The following is a 20,597-nucleotide window of genomic DNA, read 5'->3' on the forward strand; positions in this document are numbered from 1 at the left end:
AAACCGATGGACTAATTCAGTATAAGGCAGTGTCATGTATTCATATGTGCTTACTTGGACAACTGGTCACATGTGTGGATGGGCTTATTTTTAATTGTAGCTCTTATATCTGTGTGAAAAGGGCCTACTAGATCATGGGTATAAATTATAGCTGCACTATTTAACAAAATCTTAGTTTAGACATGTTCAGATATTGAGCTCTCTCAGTTTAACATCATAAACCAACCCCAGCAGATGCTGCATAAATCTGCACCAATAATTTGGACGAGTACTTTTTTCATGGTAAACCATTTTGAGACGTCATTTAAAATGTGATTTCTTCGTCCATATTCTTTGGTTCTGTTTGGTAGTGAAAAGTGTCATCAAGTCGCAGAAGACTTATGGCAACCTTGTAGGTTTTCAAAGCAAGAGATGTTCAGAGGTGTTTTGCCATTGCCTGGCTCTGTGTAGCAACCCTGGAATTCCTTGGTGGTCTCCCATCGAAATACTACCCAGGCCAACCCTGCTTAGCTTCTGAGATCTGCTGGGGCAGGGCTAGCCTTGGCCGTCCAGTTCAAGGCTCTGGTTCTGTTTACATTGCAATGAATTCCAACATATTCCAATTTAATAGAATCTTGGCTTACCAGGGAAGTTGATTTTTATGCATTTCTGCTAGGAATGGTTGGTGAAAGAGTTTGCACTATAAAACTAATGACAAAATGTCAGTTCATTTAAGAGTATGCATACAAAAAGTGCTTGTAACCAAACAAGTGGTGGATCCATGTGATCTGAAACAGGGTTGACATTAGCGTACCCTGAGGTGGGGCAGCTTGTGTGACCTAAGGTTCTAGTGGGGACCACTACCATTATCCTCCCCAGCTCACATGTCTCCCCTGCCACCTTTTTACCCGTCCCTTACACATTCACAAATGCTGTGCCACCCACATTCCTGCCTGTACATGCTATCCAGCGTTGTCGGGGAAAGGTATGTGGGTAGTGCACAGTAGCAGCACTCCTGGCAGCAGCACTCACAGCCAAGTGCATTGCCCCGTGCCATCGAGGAAAGGACGTGCAGGCTGTGGGAAGGTTCGTGAGTGGAAGGGGTAAGGATGCAGGTAGAGTGGCCTATAGGTAGTTGGGGCAGGAAGGAAAGTGGGTGGGGGGAGGTCTGGGGGTGCAGGCACTCTTTGCTTGGGGCCACTCAGAACCTAGAACCAGCCCTGGTCTGACCAACTGTAGAAATGCTAACAAGCAATAACTTGCCATTCTGTCTTCATGATGAACACACTTGAGACACAGATGCGTCCAGTAGAGCTTTAACTGGTTGGTAGTTAGTGAACACCCTGCTAAAACAACGACAGGGATAGTGTAAAATTTAAGTCTCAGGCTGAAATCTGATCCAAGTTAGATTAACCAAAATTAGTCCTTAATTCAGATTTTTCCTGTGCTATGAATTTGCTAGGTAGCTTTTGACCTTCCTATTTTGGTTCTTAGCCTTGGGTAATATTCCTTACAAGATTTCCTTACAAAATAATGTAGATGACTTACTTTGGGTGCTGTAAAACGTGAAGCATAATAATAAGGGTAATATTTCATCGCTGCAGGGAACCATTGCCTCACAAATCGCAGGGGAGGGCTTTAAAAAACCTTGTTCCTTAAAAAAGCACCTTGTCTTTAAATTAAAAAACGGGTGTGTATTGTGATACAGATAGGGTTTTTGTGATTTAGTGACATGTATCAGACATGTATGTTCCATCCTATGCACTTGTTTGCTGGTGTAGCAGGCCTTAGGAACAAGCCATAAGCCGTATTAAGTGGTTTGAGATATTGCACATGAATCTCCTTGTAATGCCTAACAGTGTTTTAATACCCTGCAGGATGAAGACAGCTCTTCTCATATATTGAAAAGCCAGTACCTGTCATACAAAAGTCACAATTCCTTTCGTGAGAAATATTTCAGTGGAGTGACAAAGAGGATTGCCAAGGAAGAAAAAGACAACCAGAAGTAATTTTTTTAAAGACTAAAACGAAGGACTTGCAGGACTTGCATTTGGCTGGTAAAACATCTGGACCACAACATTACATGGATGCTTCACAGAACAAATACTGGTTTTAATTTTTAAAACTCGAAGCAAAAACTACACCATAAGTTAAGAACAGTTCTTTTTTGTTAGGTTTGTTTATACCAGATTTTATTACACAAGATTTTTGACCCTTGTTTAATTTATTTTTGTACTTCAAGTCCAAATGATGATTGACTATAATCTTTATTGCTACTATTTTTTTTACTCCATTATCTCCAGCAAAACCTAGTAGTATTGTTTGGCTTCTTAGACTGTGAACATCTGGAAGTCTTAGAGATGCATAATATAACAATCAAAAATTTCTTAGTAGGAAGATTGATTTCATTTGTTTTCTTCTTTTGTAACTGACACAAAATAAAGCCAACAAGGATTGTTGTGAGTTTTTAAATTGCATGCAGCAGCAATTTATCATTTCTTATTGACATATCCAAGGTCAAAACATCACCCCACCAACCTTCTAGGATCCAATGGTTATTAAACCTCACGAACCCTTTTATACATCTGAAGCTCATCTGTATCTTGGATCTACTCTTGCATTCCACTTTTGATCAAGCCAGCTTCCTGTAATTTTGAAAAGAGAACTTGATAATTAAAGTAGTAAGTACTACAAGGGAAAAAAGGGTAATGGATCCTTAATAGTATGTATCTAATCAGGTCTTCAAATCTGGAATGACTAAAATATAACAGTATCTTTCTCTTGAAAACTGCAAAACCCTTTAGTCCAGGATATTCAATGGCTTTTTTTTTTTGCTTTTAGTGCCGGTTATACTTTACTGGATCATTGATAAATATAATCGCTCAGCTTCCTTAATATGCCTACCATTTAAGTCTGTTGTCTCAAAACATTTCTATATAACCTGTTCATTGTAGGAGCCATTAGAGATCCATCTATTTATTGGTGGAGAAGTCATTGAGATTAATGTGACTACATTGACTTATTTCACCATCATTGGGGTCAACTCTGGGCATGATTATGAAGATGGTTTAAGCTTTGCAGCACATTATGAATTATTGTCTAAAGGATCAAAGAGCCATGCTTGAGATTTCTATGAATACTTGGTGTCATGGAAGCAAGTGTGTAAAAGAAGCAGCAGTTCTCAATTTAACTAGGGACTTGCCATATGGCTTGCAGACAGGGTCCTTACCTCATCTAACACCAGTCCATAAGAAAAGCCATGCTGGATCAGACCAAGGCCCATCAAGTCCAGCAGTCTGTTCACACAGTGGCCAACCAGGTGCCTCTAGGAAGCCCATAAACAAGACAACTGCAGCAGCATTATCCTGCCTGTGTTACACAGCACCTAATATAATAAGCATGCTCCTCTGATCCTGGTGAGAATAGGTATGCATCATGACTAGTATCCATTTTACTTGTAGCCATGGATAGCCCTATCCTCGAATGAACATGTCCATTCCCCTCTTAAAGCCTTCCAAGTTGGCAGCCATCACCACATCCACAATTTAACTATGCGCTGTGTGAAGACATATTTTCTTTTGTCTGATTTGAATATCTCACCCTCTAGCTTCAGCAGATGACCCCGCGTTCTAGTATTATGAGAGGGAGAAAAGCTTCTCCCTGTCCACTATTCCTGCCATGCATAATTTTATAGACTTCTATCATGTCTTCCCTTAACTGCCTTCTTTCCAAGCTAAACAGCCCTAAATGTTTTAACCGTTCCTAATAGGGCAGTTGCTCTAGCACCCTGATCATTTTGGTTGGTGGGGTAATGGGTCAGCAGATAGGCCCTCAGAGGGTAACCCCAGTCACCTGCGGTGAGATGAAAGCAGCCAGGATTAGTGGCTCACTCCAGGTGGAACTTCCACCCCATTCAGGACCCCCCCCCCCGCCTATCCACTCACCAAAAAGCCACCCCTTGCCCTCTGGCCACGTCTTGAGGAGATAGCAAAGGCCAGAGGCGTCAAATATCTGAGCGTCTTGGACAGGGCCCAGGAACTTGGCCACCAGGCTGGTGAAGATGCCGCGGTGGTTGCCCACTGCGTGAATATTGAGACTGTGGAAGTGGTGGCGATTGCGATAGACACGCTGATCCTCACATGCTGTTTGTGCAGCAATCCATGGCCCCAACGACACTGGGGAAGCCGGTCACAGACTGAAAACCTGCATGGATCGACACAAGCTGGGCCTCTTTGGTGGGGAACCGCACTTGGGTGCAAATGTTGGCGACCATGGCATCCAGGAAGGCATGAAGGCAGCGATAGGCAGAAGAGGGGGAGACCTCCAGGACATTGGCGATGACCCCCTGGAAGCTCCCAGGCCCCTCCTGCCTGAAGCGCTGGAACAATTTGTTTGGGCGGGCTCAGAAGCATGTGCGGTGTCTGATGGCTCAAGGGAACACCTTTGAACATGCTTTGACGGCAGGACTGGAGGGGCCAGAGTGCGGCTGTGTTACCTCATTCTGGCTGCCTCGGTGGCGGGCCAAGAGATGGATGTTATACACAGTGAGTCAGCCTTGACTGCCCAGTGGCCCCTCCCTGCATCCAGGCCAGGCCCCATGGCGATCTGACCCCACTCCCTTCTTCCAAAGCATGCAACTTCCAGACAGACCCCCCGGAGCCCCTCCCATCGCTGGGAAACCTGACCAGCTCCGATTCCCTGGGAAGCCAAAGTAGCCAGGGGCCCATGACTGTGCACACTAGTATCAAGGAAAAAAGGGGAAGGGAAGCAAGGCAAAAGCAAGCCGCCCTGTCTCCACAGGATGGTTCCTTGTTTATGGGGGGTCTTCCAAAATTACATCCACACAAGACACTGAGTCAGGGCACCTCCCTGCACTCAATGGGCCCGCTGCCACCAGCCCTTAATCGAACATCCAGGACCCCCGGGCAGAGGATAAGGGCAGCCTCTGTGTGCTGGCTCCAAATTATAGTACAATGCCTATCCTGCAGGGTATGACACCTGCCAGGCGAGAGCTGCACTAACAGAAGGTTTTTAGTTTGGTAGGTGGTCAAACATACACACACAAGGCACTTGGATTTAGGCTTGGAATCCCAAAGTCAAAAGACACAGCCAAATAAAGGCTAAAGATTTATTCATAAGATTTGTGCTGGTTACAGGAAAGAAAAGGTTTCATGAAGCATTAAGCAAGAAAATAATAAAACAGTTTAGCATAGCTAACTCATTCAAATTCCTATGGTTCAAAAGTTTGGCAAAGCTTCTTAAGTTCAAAGAAGTTACCAGTTTCCAAAAGTCTTTCAGCATTCAAGATTTCCAAAAGTTGTCCAAAGTTTCTCCAAAGGTCAATCCGACCAGAGTTCCCTCTTGAGGGCCAAAATCAAATGGGTTTGGATGCCACAGGCACGGCCTTCCAGCCGTACCCCAAATGAACATGATCAGGTTCAGAACTGGTCTGCCTTTATAGTCGTGTTCTCAATGGCATGAGCTCATGGTGGCCAGTGAGAAAACGAAAGTAATTTGCTGTTAATTAATCGTTTGGTCAGAATGCTGACTTGCTCCCAATAATTGATGTGTCCAGGTGCTCAGCCTGCAGTACCTTGCACCTGAATGTCGTCATAAGCATTAAGATTGTGGCAGATGGATTAGTTGCTCATGAGCTTCAATTAGGGAGGGGAAAGGAAGCCTTAACGAGAGACAGCGGGGCCCCTTATCTTGTTCCCTCCACAGAAGCAGCTTTTCAAAGTGAAACTATTTTACTGTTGTAATTTGGGCTGGGCCGACTACTTACCAGCCCTTCCAAGTCTCAATATTACAGAAACCATAGGCCTAGAGGCCTGAACCAAAATATTTATGAAACCCAAGGAATTGAGGAACCCCAATTCCTTGACAACTTGTCCCTGCGATCAGGACCCCAGCGAGGGAGGCTCGGCCAGGGGCGCCCAGGGTCCAATGGCAGCTCCAGCCGCTGGTGAGGGAGAGGGGTGTCGGTGGTCCATGGAGGAGCCAATGGAGCTGACTCTGTGCCTCATTCTGAACCCCCCCAACCTGGGCCCTCCCAGGAAAGTAGGAGTGTGGCTGGTGCCACCTTTGGGGGCATGGGGAGAGTGTGTGGCTTTGGTGGCAGCCTTCTTGCAGATGTTGCTCCTGTCACCGTGACCTTAGAGTCACCAGCCATCCAGCATCTGTGCTCCTGGGCCCTGCGGAGTGGGGAGCAGAGGCCAGCAAGGCGGTCCTGAGTTCCCTGGGCATTTCCTCATCTCCTAAGCCTGCCAGGGACGGAGAGGTGTCGCCCCGCACACCCTCAAGCTACTCCGGGAAGGCCACCTAGGAGGGCCAGCCGGACCCAGCCCCTCCCTCAAAGAGAGCCGCGGACTGGCCTTTCCCGCCCTGGGGCCGACCCTCCTGTCCATGAAGGGGAGGCTGGGCTGGGTCCTAGGCTCAGGGTCCCAGGCTCAGCCCATCCCCCCAACCTTCTCCATGTGGGCAGCTATCGAGAGGGAGTGGCTGGAGGCCCAACGTGAGTGGCAGGAAATGACCGACTGGGCCAATTGGTGGATGGAGACCCTGGCCAGTGATGTGGCTGCCTCCAGGGGCCACCTGGCCATGATGCTTAGAGTGACCCAGAACGTCGTTTAAGGGCAGGCGTGGGTACTGAATTTTCTGACCTCAGAAAATTTGAAAACCACTGGCTTAGAGAAATGCACACTTAATCACAGAACACGCTTAACTCATATACCTAATACCACATTTTCCTAACTCTGTAAGAAGCATTATAGACCTTTCCCCCCATCCTCTTCTCCTTTAATTCCCTGAATTCACCCACATACTATTTTAGAGCATTTTTCTCTTCCCCAAGTTCACCCAGCCCCTCCATTTTCCCCCAAAATGAAGACTTGTTATACTTTTGGAATCTCAGGTGCCTTATGAGTTCTGACATGGCATGAAATTAAAACTCAAAGATGCCTCATTAACTGTGTGAAATTTCTGTACCCTCCTCTGGGTATTTTTATCTAGATATTCAAATTTATTCACCAATTAGGAACCCAACAATCATTTTGATCATCATGAATCTATTGGCAACTCTGACTCTTTTGATATATATTTGTGGCTCTTATTTCTCATTTCTGTTCAAGGACACTGATGATGATGAACAATAAAAAGATTAAAACAGCCTAAGATACCCGGTAGTCTACACAATGGCAGCACTAGAGGAGTAAAAACAACACCCCAGGGATAAGCTCCAAATGAACATCCCTGAGTAAACAATAAGGCTGCAATGATAGTCCTGAAAGCAAATCCATGTCACGCTGGGGCTCTGTTGGGAGGCGGCAGCACCCTCCCTTCTATCAAGGAAGCCTTAGCCCAAGCACTGCTAAGTCTGCCTTCTTGAAAAAGAGGTACCTGGAGCAAGGCCTCTCTTGTTTAATCCTTGCCAGTTATCTGTGACCTCTTGCTTGACTAGAGCTGGATCGGTTCCCTTCCTGCCAGAAACTGGTCATTTGCAACCAAAGGTTCTTTGGCACCTTCTCGCCAAACTGACTCCAGTGTGCTAAGCTCCAAGTTTTTGCCCCTGGTGGAGACGGTCCGTTCAGAAGCTTGCTCTGAAATCATTGTTTTTGACAGCTCTTTGGGGTGCTTTGAAGATTTTTCCAGTGTTTAAAATATTGTTTTTGGAACACTTTTTTTCTTACTGCTCTTCTATTGCTGCAGTAAGCAAAGGAAAGAGAGATTAAAAATTCTTGTTTCACTGAGCAACAAACGTCAAAAGGTTTCTTGCCCCCGTATTAAGATAGTACTGTTTTCATGGCTTCTATGATACTTTGTCATTGTTCTCTCCTTTCCTGGTACCCTTGATTTGTCCAGGCAGTGTTTAAAGTATGGGTAGAAGATAAATAAAAACACTTTATTTGCATTGGCCCTTTTAAAAGGTTTTCTTTTCCTGTCGACAGCCAAGATGAAGACAAAGATAGCATTTTTAGAGCATAGGTGTGATTGCCTCACACAACAAAAGGAAATCTTTGTTCTTAAGGAGTGAACTGTAACAATTCTGCATGTTTTTTTATTAAATATTTTTATTAGTTTTCAATATTAAATAAGGATACAGGGAGAAAGAAAAAGGAAGGGGAAAAACCATCAGTTAAACCATCAGTTAACCATCAATTAAACAACACTGCGATAGATAGATATATAGTTCTACCCCCTTATAAAGTTCAAATTACCGTCACTTGTTAACATAATATATTTGATCGTCAACTTAGCTTTCATATTGTTCATCAGATTTTATTATTATTTTTTGATTTTGATATATTCATAGAAGGAATTCCATTTGTCTTTATTTGATCTTTGAGTATCTTTTTGTAATATTTCTGTTAGGTGTGCCATTGTTATAAATTCGTACGCGTTGTCAATCCAGGTTTCGATTTTTGGTATTTTATCTGTTTTCCACAGTGATGCTATCACTATTCTTGCCGCTGTGATTAGGTATTTTAATATGATCTGTTGGTCTTTGCTGCATTTGTCTGGTATTTTACTCAGGAGGAATAGTTTGGGATTATATGTGATAAGTTGACCAGTAATAATTTCTAGGTTCTTATGTATTTTCTTCCAAAATTTTTGGACTGTTGTACAAGTCCACCAACAGTGATAAAGGGTGCCTCTAGCTTTACCGCACTTCCAACACAAACCAGATGACGAATTCTGCATGTTTGAAGCAGAAAGTGCTATTGGTCCGGCTGGTTCCCATGATGTCACCAAGAAATTTTTCACTTCCAGTCCTTGGAGTAGTTTTGCACTTATTTATTTCATTTTTAAAAAAATTAAGTCATTTAGTCATTTATTAGTCTTTCTCACTTGGATTCAAGGCAGATTACACAGAGTCAATATAACCGACGGGACAATACAATAGGATTAGGGTTGTAGAACCAATCAGAAATCTAAAAACAAAAGTGAAATAAAGCATAAGTCTTAATATGGCCCATTAAATGAAACAAAACTTACAGTCGGGTCCTAGTTTCAGTAAGCTAAACACAGCAGCATAGACCCCAGGTCCCCAATAACTTATGTAAGTAACTTTGTGAATCATTTAGTACAGTGCAATTCTATTGCCTGCATAGAAAAGCTCTCTTGAATAATTCAGTTTGGCATACTTTGCAGAAAGCCAGGTGAGTGGGAGCTTTCCTGACCTCCTCAGGCAGGCCATTCCATAAAGGGGGGGCCACAACAGAGAAGGTATGTGTACGGGCAGTTTATTTTGCCCATTTGCAGGTTGGCACCAGCAGAAAACCTTGCTCAGATGAGTGAAGCTGTCATGGTACATAGGGGGAGAGGCGGTCTCACAAATATGCAGATCTAAGGCCACGAAGGGCTTTGTATGTGATAGCCAGTACTTCAAATTGAGCCCATTAACAGATGGGCAGCCAGTGGAGTGACTATAGAATGGGAGTAATATGCAGGCTCCATCTAGCTCCCAATAATAGCCGAGCTGTGCCATTCTGCACCAACTGGAGTTTCTAAATTGATTTTGAGGGAAGACCAATGTGTAGTGCATTGCAGTAGTCTAGTCTGGGTGTCACTGTGGTGTGGGTCCAGGTGGCCAGAGCAGCTGTATCAAGGTAAAGGGCCATCTTGCAGGCTCGGCTGAGTTGCGAGAAAGCCTTTTTTGCAGCTGCATTAACTAGCTTCTCCAGCAATAACACTGGCCCAGTATAACCCCAAGACTCTGAACCAAGTCACCAAGGGTCAGCTTAACTCCATCAAATCTGTTGTGAGCACAATGTCCTTCTCTTTTGCTAATACAGCAACAATGAAGAAAACAGCATTGATGGTGGTATTTTTATGTTTGTTTAAAAAGTAGACAACACATGCACATATAAAGCCTGGGCTGGGCATGACCAACATTTTAGTCATCATGTGTCATTTCAGTTGTAAAGGAACAGCTCGGCTCACCCAGTGCACAGAGACCTGTTGTTACTATAAAACGTCTGTCTTCACTCCTACTTTCAGAAGGCAGAGATTCACTAGGAAATTCCTTGTGCACTTTCTGCTAATACCTTTGACTTCAGAAACTAGTAATACAAAATCCTAAATTTATAAGGTGGTCTGATTTAGTAGAGACTAGATTTATATCTTAAAATTAAGTGTTGATTTACCACATTCACTGTTTGTGTGCAGGATTAGGAGGAGGAGGAGGTCCACAATTTTATAAACTTTACTATAGCAAAAAGTTCTGTTTCCACAAAACTTAAAGGGAGGACTGCAGAACCAAAGCTCTGATGACTTATTGCTATTTAGATCCCTTCTTAGCATTGTGTTTGTGTTTAGGGAACACTACCTGCATTTCTGCTGCTGTCTCTGACTGTTCCAGTGTTCTCTACTAGGGTTGTTTAGCTTAGTTTATTCAATTTTACCGTCCTTAGACCAAACATAAAATGTTTGCAGGTACATTGCCTTACCCAAACCAGCAGTATAAAACGATACCTTTTGGTTAAAACACTATACAAAATATTACTCTTTTTAAAAACTGGTGAGCAATATAAAATTAACCATTCCACTCTACAACTTTTCATTTCTAATTAGATTTCCTATAATTAAATACTATTCTACAAAACTTGGCCATTAACTTTGTTACCTGAGAAAATTCATCCTTAAGAAGGATGTTAACTCTAGGATAACCAGTGCTCTTTCTTAAAAGAGGGCCAAGAATCTTCTCCCTGTCCTCCCTATAGTAATAGCACCTAAGAAGGACACGTTCCAGCGTTTCTGGTTCACCTTGGTGAGAAGGGAGTCTTTTTGAATTTTCCTTCTAATACTGCAGAGGGCAGAGCTGAACGAGCTAGAGTAAATGCTCTCGTAGTAGTATTTCCTTCTAACATCTAAAGGTATGTCGCTGGGCAAGGGATGTACTTGGTTTGGGCAGATGCCCTAAAAAAAGGCGCTCTAGCTCGATCAAATTGCCTTTCAGTGGCTTTTATTCTTTGTTTTACTGCTTGTCTTGCTCTATCATAACCTAAAGCCCTCAGATTCTCTGGGGGGAAACCAAGATGTTCTATTTTGTTTCTAATGGCCTTAAGCCAGCTTGATGGGTAGTTATCCTCTAGAATCAAAGCTCAATTCATAATGAGTGTTCCATAATAAAATCTAGATTTTAATTTGGATTTTTTTTAAATTAAGAGAAACCTAGAGCCAAGATACTCTTGTTTTCTGCCTTCTTTGAACATTTGCTTTTCTTATATTTGGCAAAATCAATGACAGCTGTGATCTCGCCAAGCTCCTTTTCTGAAGCTCCTACTAATTTGGATTAAAGTGGATGTTTGAAAGCCTCAGATTGAAATCCTGGCAGCAGAACTGCTGAGGCCCCGCAGCATCAAGTCTTCCTGAAGTTATTATCTGCTGAGGCAATATAAGCAAAAAAATTGTTTTTCGTCTTCTCAGTTGTTTGCTATTTGTCCTCCTTGACTTTGAGATGTTAAGTTCTGTGCAAAATAGCACTAGCAGAGGCTCCATTTTCAAATGGTCTTTAATCTCTTTTTATAGAAGTCACTTAATTTTAAATGCAAGCATGCACATGGAACAGCTGTAGGTGTAAAATGCTCCTAGCTAAAGCTCCACCATACAAAGCAGATGATAAATTTTTTGGTGTTGGAGGATTCTTCAGTTAAGTGCATATCACCCTCAATTATGCAAGCCTCCCTGTGAAGTTTACACAGCAGCGGAATATTTCAATTGCCTGACTACATTTCTGATTTCGAAAGCAGGAAAAGGAATAAGCAGCAGGAAGAATGCCTGTTGCAGCAACTAAAGAAATTCAGGCAAATCGACCTTTGACAAGGGGGGTGTGTGTGCCTACATAATGTTTGTGTGTGCGTGAAGGAGCAGTTCCTCAACTTATCCTCTTAGCCATTTAGGGCCACCATTATTTCAAATCTAGAGGGAAAAATAGCCCTTTCTCTCCAGTGGCTTTTTGTCCTTGGGATCCCATGATCTCCAGCAATGCTGTTACAGGGGTCACAGATGGTAAATGTTGGAAAGGGAACCATAGGACCAATCCTTGAATAGGGTTGCCAACCTCCAGGTGGTGGCTGGAGATCTCCCACTATTACCACTGATCTCCAGGTGACAGAGATCTGTTCACCTGGAAAAAATGTCCACTTTGGCAATTGGACTCTTTCCTTCCAAGCTCCCATGACCCACAGGTCTTGAGCAGTTAATGGGGAGTTTTTTTTCCTTCTATTTCTTCAACGAAAATATGGTGGAGAGATACTTGGCTGCTGCCAATGTTATACTTGGATCTCTATCCACACAATTGGACTCTATGGCATTGAAGTCCCTCCCCTCTCCAAACCCTGCCCTCCTCAGACTCCACCCCCAAAATCTCCAGATAGTTCCCAACCTGGAGGTGGCAACCCTAGCCTTGAACTATAATTACTATAACACTTTGATTGGCCAAAATAACACAAAATATATCTTAATAAAAAGTACTGCATGGCTTTTGTTTTTGGATTTGGCATTGCTCCATGCAGGCTCAATCTATTATACTTTGACTTTTATTGGTGCCCCATTTCTCTTCTCCTTGGACTTACACATAGGGCAACTGGAAGAGGGTTGTGGGAGGGGATATGGGTGTGTGTGACATCACTTCTGGTGAAAAAAATGGAAGTGACATAAGTTATACCACAGATTTCCAGTGATTCCTAGAGCTACCCAATGTCACTTGCAGTTTTTTTACTGGAAGTGAGGCAGCGGTGCACATGATGTCATTTAATTTTTTTCTCCCACTGCCACTTGGAGCAGCAGCAGCCAATGGGAGTGGGGGGTTCTTACACTCCTGAAAGCCTTGTGGCCAGAACAAGTTTTTGCCCTTACCTATAATTCTCCCTCATATACCTAGCGTTGTTTAGTGATCTTTCCAGCTGTTTTATCACCAAGAGTTCTTCAACTCAGGCACACTGGTTATGACTAGAAGAGGATGGTCAAAGCAGCATCCAGGCAAAAAGATGGTATCTTTTGATTAGAAAAATGTCATATAACCAAAAGACTACCAAGACTGCAAAAGACCTAGTATTTACTAGCATCTAAATCCAAAGACATTATGACTAAAACTAAAACAAAAATCTAGTGTCATAGCCATGTTAGAATCCCGAAGCAAAAACAGAATCTTGGAGCATCCTGACTTTCTTTGTGTTGTTCACTTTCTCAGATGCTTGATGTGCTATTCTCAATTGATAGGTACAAATGGGTACAGAAAGAAGCTAACAGCAGCAAGAGGGTAGCATAGCTGTACGTTTTTAGAGCAGGTTCTATGTAGGAATCAGTTATTTTCCCGTTCTGTATCCATGTCTTTCTTTCTCCCTATGTGTGTGTTTATAAGTATACAGTCAGCCAACTGAGGATAACTAATATACATCTGGTGAAGAAAGCTCTAAACCAGAAGAATTTACATCCCAATAAACCCATTAATCTTTTACGGTGCTACAAGGCTTTATTGATGTTGGAATGAAAGGTCTATAGCACTGAGTGAGTACTTGAAATGACCTTAAAAATATAGGCCTTATCATTTGCCTTAGCAGTATTTTACCCCAATCTATAAACACAATTATATTCTGAGATATGTTGACATTGGCTATTCATTTGCTGCTTCATCTTCACCCCCACCCCTGCTCAGAGGCTTAGTACTATGTTGCCTTCAAGTACATTTGATCAAATCTGAAATCTAGAGCAGTGTTGACACTTAATTTCTACAGGGAGAATAGGCCCTTCAGAACCAGTTCTGTCACTCAGCAAAAATGACAAGGTGTGGATAAAAGAGGCACAACATTTCAGAGATCAGTTAGTATTCTTCACAAGATATGCCACATCAGCACAAGAAAAGCTGGTGAGGAATGGGGTCCCAGCAGCATATGCTCAGCAGATTATTTTCAAAGTGTTCCTTTTTATTTGTTCTTCCAAAAAAATAATTCCCCATATCTGATGAGTGATACTCTGTTTGTAAAAGGTGAAAGGAAAGACAATACCATATATTTGACCCATCCTGTTCCTTCTCATGCTAGCTTGTATTTTGTTTTAAAGAGTGTAGAATTTCAAGACTATTATTCACAGATTAGTACTTCGAATACAGATTGCATCAACGATCTTATTCTGAAATATACCATATAAAATGTAAATAATGCATTTACCCAAATACAACTTCCTTTTTTGAGAGGATGGCCAGGAAACACAAGCTCAGAATTCCACATTTTGCATTTTTAAAATATTAAACACATTGTCTAATGATATGGCTGATGTGTGGGATTAAAGAAACATGTCACAGACATAGTTCTTGCATTGTTTTGCAGAATACTCCCATTTGACAACAAATATGTATAGGCCTTAAACAGCAAAAACTATTGTGGCTCCTGTGTGTACCCTTTGTTATGCTGATTGGTTGCTAATAGGCAAGGGTCATCTGCTGATATTTCTTCAAGGGATGTTAATGGTTGGGATATTTATTTTCCTAAATGTTGCGCCAGCAGAGTAGGGTCTGAGGTTAGTACTCTGTAGATCTATATGTGGGCAGTTTGAATTCGGGGCCAGAGAGAGCTGTGAGTTCAGCTGGGCTGAAACCAACCTGGCAGCTGCATGGCCCCATGTTGTTGCTTTGAGGAATCTGAAGCAGGATTAATGGCTATGCTGCTTGCTTTCAGAGTTGGTTTGCTTTTATTATGTTCTGCTTGTATAAAACAGATATTACAAAAGTCATCATAAAATCCCAGAGTTTCCCGATCCATAAGAAACTACAGTAAGAGTGCAATCCTTAGAACACTTTCCAGGGAGAAAGGATTCTGAATCTACCTGCTGAGGATGGCTTTCTGTACTCTTCTCATCACTTAGTGGAGAACATTTAATACAGTAATGAAGTTCTGTATGGATGATCTTCGGAAGATATAGTTTCCAGTTAATTATAACAGTATGGGGATTGCTGGAAAAAGGTTGTATGAATCTGAAAGTGTCTTGAGGCAGAAACTTTCTGTACAGCCAGCTGCTTGGCAAGGTGCATTCTCTGATCCAGGGTCTTTATTTTCCATCATGATTCTGCTTCCAGGGAAGCAAGTATAGGGAAGCAAGAAAGAAATATAACCATTTGTATTCATAATGTATTATAAAAAACACAGGAGGAGCTACTGAGTAAAATGTCTAACAGTGGAGCATTCTCTTTATAATGCAAGACATTGTGTAAAATTGGTTGGGTAAAAGTAAGCGCTTCAAGAGTCTGTGTACAGAAGAATATTTCCACATCTTGATCAGGTTTATGAGAGCACAAAAGCCTGTGTTAAGGAATATGCTGGCCAGCAACATCTGGTGATATCCAGATGCATTGTGCTGGGATTCACACTGAAACTTCTCACACAGATGCATGAATAACAGAGTAGGGTATAAGGTCTTAGACTGAACAACAGTTTTCCCCTTTCTAAAAGTGTGAAAGGCCCATTCTGAAATGCTGCCACCTTTTGCCCAGTTCACACCTTTTGGTACTACACACCTTTTGCTCACTTCAGTCCCACTGAAATGAGAGGAAGTGGTTTGGACCTTAAATACTATGAAATGTTTTGTGTCATACATTTTAATGGACGAGAAAAGAACAAATAAAGTGGTTCACATGTGGAAGGACATTTTCACCAGTGACAAAATTAATGCAGCTAATCCTCGCCATGTGGGAGCAGCCTTTGTCAGGGCCAAACCATACATGACATTTGTTAGCTAGCTGAGTCTGGAACACACTTTCCCTGCAGCCACACAGCCCCTGAGGGCTCACTTAAGTTTGGGTCTAGAGGGCTGGCTCCCGCCTTCCCCTTGTGCCATTTTCCTCATCCAAAATAGCTCTAGTGGAAATTTATTTGTGTAACGGTCGAGCTGCATACGCTCAGAATACTCAGTGTGCAAAAAATGTAACATGTAGTTTGGCCCTCAGGTGTATGAAGTGAAGTGTGGGGATAAATATACCCTGAGCACAGTGAAAAGAAAATCTTTCCTTTTCCTCTGCAAGTCTTTTCCCATTAAAAATTAAACATTGTTTTGATTTTGATTTTTTTGGTGTCAGTTACGTATAAATGGAAAAGAAGAGTCAACGACAGGAACAAAAATAAGGTTAAAAATTAAAAATTAAACATTGTTTTGATTTTGATTTTTTGGGTGTCAATTACATATAAATGGAAAAGAAGAGTCAACGACAGGAACAAACATAAGGTGAACCCAAACCAATGAAAACAACAACCTGTAAAATGAGAAAGAAAGCAATTACTGTACACTCTCTACTAAATCCCAGCACACAAATGGTTGATTTCAGTCTCGGCAGTTCACATGCGGATCTAATGTCTAACAAGTTAAATGGGCCCAAAACCAGCATAGGGTTGGGGGGGCTTTCTATAACCTTGGGGAAATCTGCACATTCCAGGGGATACGGAGTATATGGAGGATAGGCCTGTTGATTCAGTTGATCCCGAACTAGAAATCCGCCGAATCCAGTTTGATTCATGTCTTCCGAGTTCGGGATGAACCGAAGGCAAAAACCTCTAGGGATTCCCAAAGCCAAACTAAGCAGCTTCGGGGATATGCTTATTAAATTCTGCGAGTTCGGGGGAATCCCCTATGCCTTCCTGCTTTCTTTGATACCAGAGAGTTAAGTTCTTTCTGCTGGCCACGTCAGAAGTTCAAATCGTAAATTGCCCTGGAGCTTTTCATTTGAAACAAAGAAAGCTCCCCTCCAGGGCAATTTACGATTTGAACTTCTATGGGCTGGGCTGGGCAGTGGGCACTGGTCTCTGAAGAAGACTTCTGGCTTTCTAATCCCTGCTGTGGCCTGGAGTTGGCATAGTCCAGAGTTAGGCGTGGCCTGTGGTCTCTTCTCATGATTTAAAAGTTGCAGTGTGTTCAAGCTGCAGGGAGATCTGTTTGCCTCGCCTTTCTTCAGCTAGTTGGAAGGCAGTTTCTCAATAGCTAGTTGCAGAGGGTAAGCTGGAGACATATACAAATGCAAAATAGGCAATCTCCTTGCGATTCATATGCAGATTGAGCCAGCTTCAAGCACACAGGAAAATGTCCTTTTAAAATCCAAGCCTCTTGCATGGGATGAAACCGGCTTCTATTCATTTCAGTGGGCGGATGGGGGGGACCCCTTCCAGACCCCATAACTCCGGAACCCCTGACCCAATCTTCACCAAACCTGGGGGTTCTTGCAAGGAGGGTCCCTCCAAGCTACCCTGAAAATGTGGGACCTCTAGCTCAAAAGATGCCCCCCCCGAGCCACGGAAAGCCGCGAATGGGTTGAAATGGCTTTAAATGGCTGGATTTTTCAGGAATCCCGAATTTATTACACAATTACAATGCAATATTGACTTCCAGGTGAAAACTGGTATTGCACAGTGGATTAAAGGCAAATAGGCAAATCTATTAATCAGGAAATTCCTAATCTAAATCTTGTCTCTGACATCACCTTACTAGGCAGTTTAATGCAAGTCACTAAGCCTCAGGATCTATCTGCAACATGGAGTTAACTAACCTTCCTCACAGGGTTGTTGTAAGGGCTATAGTATAATAATGTATGTGTAGTGGTTTGAACATCTGAAGTACTACATAAATGATAAGTGTTATCATTCACAGATGCTGGGAAAGGGTTACAGACTATTAAGCCCTGTAGCATCCCTGCAGCATCTGACTGGCAATTCTTGGAAGACAGGCTGCTGAGTTGGATGGGCCATTGTCTTAACTCAACAGGACGACCCTTATGTTTGCATGAAATGTGATTCTTCCTTGTTATAAGAAACCCATACTGATCTATGACACCAGACAGTGCAACATACCTGGCATTACTAGCTTTGTGGTCTGCAAAAATAAAAGAACCAGTCCCAACCGCTGCAATGTATATAGTTTGGAACTGATCGTGTTGAATTTCCTACATGAAAAGACCTGGTGTTCCTTTGGATCCAGCTGCTAACAGTGCACGAGGTTAATGTTTCTTCAATACTGATATTCATAGTAAGATCAACCTAAGCAACAATTTAGCACTGCGTAGCTGACAGTTTACTGGCTTGTGAGAGAGTTCCTGGACCATTTTCAAGGACATCACATCATTATGCACAGCATGTTCTACATCACTGCATCGCCGTTTGTTGCTTTCAGCCCCCGCTTCCTCTCCATTTTCTCTGAATAAACTGCTTTTTTCATACCATCCATATCTTCTGCCTCTTGTGACTACCTCGGCTCTTACCTTGGGGGGGGGGGCTACTCAGTGGTAAAGCATCTGCTTTGCATGCAGAATCTCCAGTTAAAGGGATGAGGTAGTAGGTGATCTGGATGGCCCAGGCTAGCCTGATCTCATCAGATCTCAGAAGCAGGGTCAGCCCTGGTTAGTACTTGGATGGAAGACCACCAAGGAATACCAGGGTTGCTGGGCAGTGGAAGGCACTGGCAAACCACCTCTGTTAGTCTCTTGCCATGAAAACCCCCAAAAGGGGTCGCCATAAATCGGCTGCGACTTGATGGCACTTTACACACACACACACACGATGTGAAACACTTCTGCCAGAGACTCTGGAGAGCCGCTGCCAGTCAGAGTGCAGAATATTTTGATGCTGGTTGGGAAGTTGATGTTCTCCCCATCTTGCTTCTCTGACATGACTTTATCCGAAAGTATTCATACTGAAAGTTATCATTGTGAAATCAAAAGTTTTCTTAGACCCACCTGTCAGATTATTGTAGCTGCTAGGATTAACGTTTTAACTGCCAAGAAAATTCATGTGAAAGTAGGTGGACCTTTCGGAAATCCTACATAAGCTACCTTGAGTTTCATGATGGAAGAAAGGGGGGTATAAACTCAATACATAAATAAAATATTGCCAGTAGAAATGCAAATAAACTATAATTTTATGCACTTAAATTAAAACAAATAGCCTTAAAATGGTGACTTTTTACAGTGCTGTCCTAAGCAGAGTTGCACCCTTTTAAGCTCATTCACTTCAACAGATTTAGAAGGGAATAACTCTGTTTAGGATTGCATGGTAGTCTTTCGCCCAGCTCTATCCTCTATATGGTTATCTGCCCAAAATGCCATCGTAACATTCTTGAAACCTTACAATGCTCTGGTTTACCATTCCACAGGGTTGCTGTGGTTATTACCACTGATTCTATGTGTTTATTTGCTGGGATCGCAAATTCTGCGATTATACTCTAGGTGATGTTAATCAGTCATGCTGTTCTGGTTAATGAACAACCAACATTCCTTTTGACTTCCTTTCCTTTTAGGATTAGGTGATTATTCAAAAATCTAAGCTCAGACAAAGTTATGATCAATAGTCTTGAGAAACCAGTAGGATGAGAATGTGATCCTTTGTGTGTCACTTAGCACCAGGATGGAATTTAATCATACAAAACAGCAGGTATTTTAGTGCTGTTTGTATGTTCAAAGGACTTCACAAAGATGATCATATTCTTGTATTTTACACATTGTATTTTACACATTCTTGTATTTTACACATCATATTCTTGTATTTTACACATCTTATAATAATTGAGGAAATAAATAGGTATGATAGGCTATTTATGAGTAGGAATAGTGTGTGCTAATATTCTAAAACAGTGGTTGTAGTCACAGAGTGATTAGGAAATATGTTTAATTGAACATGATGGCTTTTACTTTTTAGTAAAATCAGGTAACTAGGATTAGGGAAATGTTTACTGAAGGCTGTATGTGTTTTAATTCATCATCTAGAAAGCCCTGAAAAAATCCAAACACTTCAATGGACATTTTTCATTAACTTGGTTTTTTACTGTTTATTTTGCTATCAGTATGTTTTTATATATTGGTGACAGGATAATGATTGCAATAAAGAAACTATTGACCTCACTGTCATGCTGACCTTGGGTAATGAAATCTCTTTTGTTCATTTTTTCAGAGAAAGTTATTGGTTTTAATATTTTGCTGAAATAACAAATAGTGAAAAATGTTGAAATAGCACTGAGGCACACATGCGTATGATAAAGTTGCAATTGCTAAATAAAAATTCTGGCACTTTGGCAGGGTTGAGATTAGAAGCCCAGAGGTGGAGATGCAGAGCCCAAAGGAAATGCCCCATTTATTGAATGTGCTTGAAAGGCTCCTATTACCAACAGTATATTCATAAATGATATCAGGCTACCACTGATATAATTGTGTCTTTCAAGCAATAACTAAAAGTTCATGCAAAACAGATAACTCAAGCAGGTGAGTCTTGCTGTACATTACATGTCAAGTTACCATGTAAAACAGACTCATGTGCACATATTAAGTCAGAATTAAATATTTTGAAGACATTAAAATATCATCCTAGTTTGCAAATGGGAGCAACCTAGGCTTTGAAAAAGTACTCCTCTGTGTCGTTTCTTCTCATCTACAACAGACATGCACACTTTCAGCATGCTTGTAAAAATAAGTCCAATGGAACTTATTTACAAGCAGATTTCAACTGCTTTCTCTCAAGTACAGAGACTCACTCTTGGACATACAGTGCTACATACTCTCTTCCTCACCAAATATAGGAGAAAAGGGAATCCTGGTGTCCCTGGTGATGTGCTGACATCACTTGTGGGCGCAGGGAGTGAGTCAGCACATCCCC

General features: G+C 42.0%; 1 protein-coding gene across 3 annotated transcripts in view; it reads left to right on the forward strand.

Annotated features, from left to right (window-relative positions):
* TRMT11 (tRNA methyltransferase 11 homolog) overlaps positions 1–1,992 on the forward strand; it is a 50,082-nt gene extending 48,090 nt beyond the window's left edge. For all 3 annotated transcript variants that reach the window (XM_056856341.1, XM_056856339.1, XM_056856340.1), the window contains one exon: positions 1,857–1,992. In XM_056856341.1, coding sequence (XP_056712319.1) covers positions 1,857–1,988 — 132 coding nt within the window. In that variant the 3' untranslated portion in view covers positions 1,989–1,992. The remainder of the gene's footprint in view (positions 1–1,856) is intronic.
* Positions 1,993–20,597: the final 18,605 nt, after the last annotated feature.

This window comes from Euleptes europaea, chromosome 10 (assembly GCF_029931775.1).
Source record: "Euleptes europaea isolate rEulEur1 chromosome 10, rEulEur1.hap1, whole genome shotgun sequence".
NCBI lineage: Eukaryota > Metazoa > Chordata > Lepidosauria > Squamata > Sphaerodactylidae > Euleptes > Euleptes europaea.